General features: G+C 41.9%; 2 protein-coding genes across 2 annotated transcripts; one reads left to right on the plus strand and one right to left on the minus strand.

Moving 5' to 3' along the window:
• Positions 1 to 3,933: 3,933 nt before the first annotated feature.
• LOC147927090 (uncharacterized) lies at positions 3,934 to 4,488 on the minus strand. Its single transcript, XM_087487296.1, has one exon. It carries the CDS (start codon positions 4,486 to 4,488, stop codon positions 3,934 to 3,936), a length of 555 nt encoding a protein of 184 aa, XP_087343422.1.
• Positions 4,489 to 7,085: 2,597 nt separating this feature from the next.
• On the plus strand, positions 7,086 to 8,579 carry LOC147927091 (uncharacterized). The gene is made up of 5 exons (XM_087487297.1): positions 7,086 to 7,171; positions 7,346 to 7,475; positions 7,565 to 7,858; positions 7,940 to 8,161; positions 8,247 to 8,579. The coding sequence occupies exons 1-5, from the start codon at positions 7,101 to 7,103 to the stop codon at positions 8,577 to 8,579; spliced, it is 1,050 nt and encodes a 349-aa protein (XP_087343423.1). The 5' UTR covers positions 7,086 to 7,100.
• Positions 8,580 to 9,212: the final 633 nt, after the last annotated feature.

Genomic DNA, 9,212 nt, shown 5'->3' on the forward strand with positions numbered 1-9,212 from the left:
CAAGATGGCCATGTTGCGGGGTCCGAACAGGTCATTGTCAGAGACTAAGTTGAGTCCGAGGTATATTGGTCCGTTCAGAGTGATTGAGCGGGTTGGACCAGTGGCATATAGACTGGAGTTACCTGAGGTTATGCATACATTCCATAAGGTTTTCCATGTGTCTATGTTGCGGAAGTGTCTTCGTGAGTGTGAGCAGGTGTTGGCTAAGATTCCGGAGGATCTTCAGCCTAACATGACTTTGGAGGCGAGACCAGTGAGGGTTCTCAGGAGGAGGATCAAGGAACTTCGGAAGAAGAAGATTCCTTTGATAAGAGTCCTTTGGGACTTTGATGGTGTTGAGGATCAGACCTGGGAGCCTGAGGTGAAGATGAAGGCAAGGTTAAAGAAGTGGTATGAGAAGCAAACCGCGACTTGAGCTTGTTTAGCCTGGTCCCATCTATAATCTGTGGCTGGAGCGGGAATGGAGTATTCCAGCCCATCTCTCTTGTTACTCGGTCGCTTGGGATGGTTGGTTGTGCGACTCAGTAACAAGATGAGGTGGTGCTCGGAGTACAAAGTTTCCGTGAGGCAGTGTTTTGGAGGAAAGTTTCCTGAAACAGAAGTTTCCAAAAGTGGAAAGTTTCCAAAAATGGAAAGTGCTAAATATGGAAAGTTTTACGGGAGTTAGAATTTTTCCATTTTAGCTGTGGAGAGCCTTGGAGTGGCTTGTGTGGCCTTAGTGGCGGACTTGCGAGTCAGTGTGCTCGTGTGTGGCGGTCTTTTTAGACATTGTGTGGCCTTTGTTCCGGGCTGTTTAGCCGTGTGTGGCCTTTATGGCGGGCTGTTTAGCCATTGTGTGGCCTTTGTGACGGGCTGTTTAGCCAATTGCATGGTCTTTGTGGCGGGCTGTTTAGCCAGAGTGCCTATTTAGGCAGTCCTTCGGGACAGATGGTCTTTGTGACAGTCCTTCGGGACGTGTGGCCTTGGTGGCGGTCCTTTTTAGGACATTTGTGTGGCCTTGGTGGCGGTCCTTTTTAGGACATTTGTTTGGCCTTGGTGACGGTCCTGTTTATGACATTTGTTTGGCCTTGGTGGCGGTCCTCTTTAGGACATTTTGTTTGGCCTTGGTGGCGGTCCTCTTTAGGACATTTTGTTTGGCCTTGGTGGCGGTCCTCTTTAGGACATTTTGTTTAGCCTTTGTGGCGGCCCTTGTGGCATGTATATGATCCTCTAGTGGTCATGAGGTATTCCAGTGAGGGAATATGTGTTTTACACGAGCCACAGGAAGGAAACCTGGATAGGGATAGGACTCAGACGTGTTCCAAATTGTTTGCTCGCGGCTCTTGGAGGACTTAGGTTCTCCTAGTACTGCTATATTCAGAGACTCTGTGGCTTGGGAATATGGTTGGTATATCCACTTTGGATGACGATCCGGGGGCGCGCTGTAGGGTGGCAACCCGAGAGACGAGTTTTGGATTTTTTTTCGTTATATATATTAAGGCATGCGGGTTTAGGCCCGATGAGGAGCCAACATTGGCATGCAGACTTAGATCTGATGAGGAGCCAATGAAAACTCAAGGTTTAGGCCTATGAGTAAAGGAAAGTCCAAAAAGTCGAGAGAAAATAACACCTGGAGCGTGAGTCCATCGCCTAGAGGTTGCACAGGAGTCCTTGGCTGATGGTTGTTCGAGATTCGAGGACGAATCTAGATTGGTGAGGGAGAATTGTAACATCCGTGAACCAAAATTCCGGTTTGGGAGTTGCATCAGTCGATGCAGATGTTGCATCAGTCGATGCAAGGTCGAGTTCCTGCGTTTTGACTTAACTCAAACGCTGCATTTTAGGTAAAGGAAAAACTTTAAACTCGTGTTTTGTCTCATTAGGCATGTTTAGCCGCTTTTGAGAGAAACGAAAGAGAAAGAGAAGTGTTCTTGGTGTTTTTGGGGATTTCTGGAGATTTGAGGCTGTTCCTGTAGAGATTTGTAGCTGGGATCGTTGTAGGAGCTTCCTAGAAGCGTTTTCTTTTTGTGTTTAGGTTCAGATTCGTCTTGGCAAAGGTAAGTGCAGGACCATGGCTTATCTAAGCTAGAGAACTCTCTAATTTGCTTGTTGTGTGTTGTTAGACTTGTTAGATCGTTGTTCTGGACGTTAGGAAGTTTTCTTGTTGCTTGGGATCGAGTTTTGTGGTTGTAGGAACGAAGATCCAGCGAGAAGCTTCGGAGGAAAACGATGCTCGGCATTGCATCGGTCGATGCACTTTGTGCGTCGGTCGATGCAGATGCGAGGACGGCGCGTAAACTCTAGGGTTTTCGTGTTATGTCGAGCATGCGTTGGTCGATGCATTGGGAGCATCGGTCGATGCAAGTTAACCTTGCATCGGTCGACGCAGATCTTGTGTCGGTCGACGCAACCTCCATTTGGTGTCGGTCGATGCATGTTGGTGTCGGTTGATGCAGAGTCCTGGTTTGTTTATTGTTGTTTGTTGATTGTTGTTGATGGTTAGAGATAACTCTATTGCTTGTGTGTATAGCCCAGTAGATGGGAGGATTGCCTTACGGAGTGTTTATAAAATACTAATGCATTGCAATATGTGTTTGTGGTGCAGGTAAAGGCAAAGTGTGATCGTGGAATCAAGGCAATGAAGAGGAGGATGTTCTAGGGACTCGGTTTGATGTTTTCTGGCATTGCTAGGTTGCTAGAGTTGGGTCATTAGAACATTGCTAGGTTGCTGGTTCTATGTTTCCTGTTATTTGATTATTGGATATTGTTGATGTTCTAATTATTGGTTATGATATTGGTTATTATTGGATTTTTATTGGTATTGTTATTCCGCTGTTGGTTGTGATTGTGGTTAGGTGGCTAGTGGATATGGGACCACTAGTTGTAGTTTATTTATTATATTATAATATATAATTTATTATTAAAAAAAAAGGTCGGTCTTTTGAACCGTGGAAGCTATAAGTACCTCCTCACCCCCATCATTTGTAATTAACTTAAAGAAGTGAAATAAAAAGAAAGTTTCAATAAAGAGTGTTCTTCATAAGTTCTCTAAGACTAGTTACAATGGTGAAATTATTCAACAGTTGAAGTCATGCAATAGTCAGTTAAAAAAAATAAAAGAGCTGACGTGGAAACAACTGAGTTGAAGACCAAAAGTTTGGGGTATACTTGCCACGTGGCAGGTTTTTATTGGTTATTTTTTTTTAATTGTAGGATAATATTTAGATAAAGAAATGTGTTGTGTTTCTATTGGATAGTGAGATTGCATAAATTTTTATTCAACCCAATTATTTGAAATCAATTATCTTATAGAATCCGAAAATTTTATTTTAAAATTGTTATACCAAAATTCATCTTTTTCATTCTCTATAAATAGAGACTTGTTTCATTTAATTTGGACACACAAAAAAAAACTCATCTTTTCTACTATATTTTTTCTATCAGCTATCATCTTTTATTTCATGTTTTTATTATTTGCAAACAATTTATATATTTTATTACATAAAAACAAAATCTCAATTTAATATATAAATTAATTTAATTTTTAATTATTTTAATTTCATTTGATATTAAATATGATTAATAATATGTGAGCACAAAAAATAAACATAAATAAGGTGAAAAATATGAAATAAATTTTGGTGGGGTTAGATGTTGTAATTTTTTTTTTTTGAATAAAATGTAAAATTTATTCGAAAAAAGCTTTTTACATTAGCGTTTGGTTAAAAATGGTTGAAACTAGAAAATCGAAAAGTACAAGCAAAATGTTTGGTGTTATCTTGTGGCCAGCCACAGTGCCAGAGCAGCATTTGATTTGCTGGTGCACTGAGAGTTGAATGAGAGTAGCTTGTCTCTTATATTCCGGTCGATTGTTTTGAGTAGATGAGGAGCTGTGACTGATGGTTCTCCATGCCTTCTCCGGTTCCGTTCTCGCCATAGTGTGTGAGCAGTGGCCTAAAAAGCATAGCGCAGCAGATATATGGTAGTGGAGTCGAGTGTATCAGCGGTAAGGAGGGACAAATTTTCATCCCAGGAAGTCAAGAATCTGTGTGGACAGAGTTTATGAGTAAGGCCTGTCCATATATCTGCAGAAAATGGGTAGGAGAAAAAGAGGTGGTCACGAGTTTCCAATGCTGCAGAACAGAGTACACATGACGAGTTGAAACTTTCACTCCAAGACTGCATTCGGTCCCCTGTTGACAACTTATTCAGGACTGCTAGCCATACCATGAGTGAGTATTTGGGAGTGGCCAGTGAAAACCAGACTCCTCTATACCACTGTGGACGTGGTTGCGGATCCTGCAAGCTCTCCCAGGTCTCCTTAGTGCTGAAAACCGGTTTAAATGAGCCTCCTTGACCTTTCCAGAGAGCTTTATCCTCAGCTCCAACCAGTTCTTGAAAGCGGACCTCTTCCAAAGCATTCTCAATATTGTTGAGAGAGTCGACACGGTGCCTTCTGCGCTGGTGGGCGAAAGCCTTTGTAACTGTGGCATGTATGGGGATCCCCATATCAATGCACCCCCGCGGGCATGCTATGTCGAGTAAACGTCCCATAGTCGACCAGTTGTCATACCAAAAAGGATATGTTCCTTCCACTTTGTACTTCATATTTGGTATAGTCTTTTCGGTTAAGGTATAGTTGTCATACCAAAAGAATTGATTTTGGCCACTTATGTCACCAAAGTGCACTTATCTTTTCGATTAAGTGTCCTAAGAGAACTCCACAATTAAGCGTACTTATGCTAGAGTAGTCTCAGAATGGGTGACCTTCCGGGAAGTGATTGCCGGAACTGTGTGAGTGAGGACAAACAAAGAAAAAGATCATGTGGTGATTTGTAGAAACAGTAAACTAGTCTTTAAAACCTCCCAGACGTAGCAAACCGACCGTCGGATATGGATGGGCTCACGGGCCTAATGAGAGGACGTGAGGCCTATTAAGGAAGGTGGGCCCATGGCCGGGAGTGGACAGGAGGCTCAGTGAGAGGTAGCGGTCGGGGCATTACAAGTGGTATCAGAGCCAAACCCAGTCGAGTGGGCTCACACCGTCGGGAGTGACGGTCTTGGTGTGGAACAAGGACATTGCGATCTGTTAGTAGGGGGTGAATTGTGACACTTCGATTTGCGGAGAGGTTTGCAATAATTGATTTGGTCATCTATGTCAACAAAGTGTATGATGTGTGTGGTTTTTCACTTCAAATCTTTTACCTTAAAAGACCACACAACTGCTGAAAGTGCACAGCTAATCGGTAGTAGTATTTAAGGATCGATCCCACAGAGAGAGAGTTGTTGTTCGACCGAATCCAACGGAAGTAAGTAAGGCTAGGACTCAATAGAAATAGGGTTTTGTGGTTGTCACGGTTGTTGCAAGCAAATAAACGAAAGTAAAAGCAAGTAAAATAAATGAAACAAGTGTTGGGCATCAAGGGGAATCGTAGGGGTTTAATGATCTATCTATCTAGGAAAGTTTAGGGTTAGTTTGTCTATCTAAAACTCGGACTACGAAACACTAATAAATCGTTAACTTAAAGTTCTCAAGCTAACCGTCTAAGATCACTACACCCCGTAACTCAACTGTCGCAGGCTACGACGCATAGATCAAAGCATTTAAAACATGTTCGACTAACATCCGTGGAATTCCATAGGTAAGGGGTATGTGCTTCCTATGTCTCCCCACACATCTAAGCTAGGTCAAGCACACATGCAAGCTTTTGGCAAAGCACACACACTTTAGATCATAGTTAGTTCATGAGGCTAACTTAAAGCATTAAGTAAAGACTTAGAATTAAAGCATAGAATAAACAGAATTTAAATCTAACAAACCCTAAAAATTGCCACCTAAACTAAGATCATCTCCCCCCTTTGATTTATCCCTTTAAACCCAACTAGAAAACTACTCTAGCAAGTTTAAGGGAGTCATCAAAGCACGGTTTAATAAACTCATAAACATAAAAGAATAAATAGAGAAAAGGGTTTTAGATATTACTTCAATGATTGTCAAACAAAGTGTAAGATCTTCTTCCTTAGAAACAAGAGCAAAGTAAATAGAATAGAAAGAGTTTGGTGATCTCCAAGGCTTCAAGAAAACATGTAATTGGTTACTGCAATTTGTGACTAAAAACATAGTCGCTAAATTTAGCAACTGATTTGCGATTGTTTAGCTACTGAATGCCTACTAAAATAAATCAGTCGCCTAGTAGACGCTAATTGGAGACTGATGCATATTGTCGTAGTGTAGTCGCCAATTTGCGACTAATTTATAGACCAGTTTGACAGTCGCTAAAAGATTGCGACTAAAGAGCTACTATTTAGCGACTGCTTTAATAAATTTGGGCCTTAACAAAATTTGGGCCGTGACAAAAAATCGAAAACCCATTAATTTTGTGACAAAACACGAAAACCCTAATCTTTTCTCATTTCTTCTTCTTCTTCTTCTTCTTCTTCTTCTTCTTCGAGACGAAACGGCGAAACCTCACAAACCCTAAATCTAAATTCCCCTCACTCGACGAAACCGTAAACCCTTGATGGCTGGACAAAAGAAAAGAGGCGTAGGAAGAAGAAACACCTCTAATCGAACCTCTGGAACCTCACAAACGGCGAATCATAGACCCGACAATCTTCCTCCCCAGTATACCTTCACGCCGGCGAACCATCGAGTTCCAGAGACTGATTCTCAGGCAACTCCTGTCCCAAACCTCCAGGCTCCAGCGAGACCTACACCTTCTTACCGAGACTATCCACCTCCAACCAATCTGTTCCAGCACTCGAGGACCTTTCCCGGAACATCCCCTTCCGGCGAAGATCCAACCAGGCGTCCTTTTCCTCAACCTCTGGCCTCCGCGACGAATCCACCAGAATTCTCTAGTCAACTTCGAGAGTCTCCTCAACCGTCAGTCTCGAATCGTCATAGACAGTCTCCTCAAGTCTCAAATCTACCACGAGAGTCTCCTCTACCTCGACAGTCTCATCGACCACCCCCTTCTCAACCTGGTCAACCTCGAGCAGCTTCTGCATCGCTTCACAGTTCTCAAGCGCAAAACTCACATGAGGAAGAAGCTAATTCGGAGGATGATGGTGCAAGAGAAGCCAATCTCCCAGCTGATGTACTCGCTTCTTTACATGACATGCTTGTCCAACCAGGCCGTGAGAAGTATACCACTGTCCTCTCTCCCTCATTAGAGCGTGGAACCACTTGGTAAGAATTTGGATTAGAATTTTGAATTTTGGATTAGAATTTGATTGTGTTTGTTTGTGACTAGAATTTGGATTAGAATTTATTTTTGATCAATCATTTACGCCGGTTTACTTGGATTGATCGATTTGTTTGTGTTTGATTAGAATTTGACTACTGATTTGTTTTTGTTTGAAGGTTTGGACATGACAAGTCATCACTTACCCGAGAGATTACAAAAGTGTTTACAAACAAGTTTGATGGTCCATTTTACAGTTGGGGTTGTATTCCAAATTCAAGAAGAGAAGGTTACTTCTTGGAATTCGCGGTAAACTTCTACTCCTTTCAATTTGATTTCTGTATTTATAGCTTTTTGTCTTGGTTTTTTTTATCACTAACACTAGTCTTTTTTTGTAGAAAACACACACCTGGGATCCCTCTCTAACCGGTGTGGTTCAAGCAAAGTTCTATAGCATTTGTCAAAACCGTATGAAAGACATGGTTTCCAAGGCAGCAGCTCAGCGACAGGAAGTGAAACCGAGGTGGATTGAGAGAACTCTTTGGAAAGAAATGTGTGACTATTGGGACACCGAAGAAGCCATGGCAAAGAGTGCAACCACTTCAGCAGCTCGAATGTTTGACCGTAATGGTCTTGGCCCTCACAAACATGTATCAGGGCCGAAGTCTTACTTACAAATCGAACAAGAGATGGTGAGTTACATCATAACCTTTTCATTGTTTAATTACTTGACATCAACTGGTTCCTAACCTTTTCATTGTCTAACATTCCAGGAAGTAGAATTGGGAAGGCCGCCAACTATTCCTGAAGTTTTTCTCAGGACTCATACTAAAAAAGATGGTACTTTTGTGGATAAGAAAGCGCAAGCAGTTCATGAGGCATATAAGAAAAGAAGGGAAGCTAAGTTGGCTGCTCAGGATAATGATGAGTCTTCAGATGGTACTTCACGTCGATCAGAGCTATCTCACGAGGAGGATGATGAACTCTTTCTTCAGGTAATTTGCTTCTTTCTAATACGCTATTAAATTTTTCATTGTTAAGTAATTATAATAACTCTTTCTCTCTGTTTTGTGTATGGAGTCTACTTACGTCAATGATAGAGGAACATACTTTGGAGTTGGAAGCCTAGGAAGTTACATCAACGGGAAGCGGAAGTACCTTGGAAGCTCTTCTACTTTCACAACCCTACAACAACAGCTTGAAGACGCTAACCGCAAGATAGAGGAACAAGCAGCTCTACAAGCACAGCGTGACGCAGAGGCTTCACGGGTTGCAGCTGAGGCTTTGCGGGTTGCATCTGAGCAACAAGCAGAGATCTCACGCTTGGTGAGTTTCCTCAAGATCAACCCGAACTATGTCGCCTTCCTTGAGTCTCAAACCAATGACCCAAACCCTGATTATTTTCAAAGTTAGGTTCCTTCATGTAATATTTGCAACACTCTTGGATATTTAGATGTTTTTTGGACCTTTTGCAACTTTTGTAAAAACATGGTACTTATGTCGTTGTTTAATTTCATGTTTGTTATGTTTTAGTACATGTTTTCTTAATCAGTTTTGGTATTACAAAATCAAATAATGCATTTTTAGCATAATTTTTTTAAAAACATGATAATTAAACAGTCGCAAAAGAGTCACCAAAACGTAAACAAAACAGAACTCAAACAGTCGCAAATTAGTAACCATATCAGTCGCTAAAGCGTTGCAATTCAGTCGCAACTTTAGCGACTGTTTGGCGAGGGAAGAGCGACCCCAATTAACAGTCACCAATTAGTAGCTCCATAGCGACTTTTTAGCGACTGATTTTTTTAGCGACGCACTGTTTAGCGACTACGTATGTCAGTCGCCATGCAGTCGTGACTGAGTAGTTAGCGACTGTATAGTTACTGTTTTTGCAGTCGGTAAATCCATGTTTTCTTGTAGTGTAAGGCTTCAAGAGAGGGACGAGAGAGAGGTCTGCAGGTCGTGGCTGTTCTTCTGGTTGTCGGCTCCTTTGAGGCACTTTTTTGGGCACACCCTAAACCCTAGGACTTAGAAGAGTATTTATAG

This window comes from Camelina sativa, chromosome 15 (assembly GCF_030686135.1).
Source record: "Camelina sativa cultivar CO46 ecotype springtype chromosome 15, ASM3068613v1".
Taxonomy (NCBI): Eukaryota; Viridiplantae; Streptophyta; class Magnoliopsida; order Brassicales; family Brassicaceae; genus Camelina; species Camelina sativa.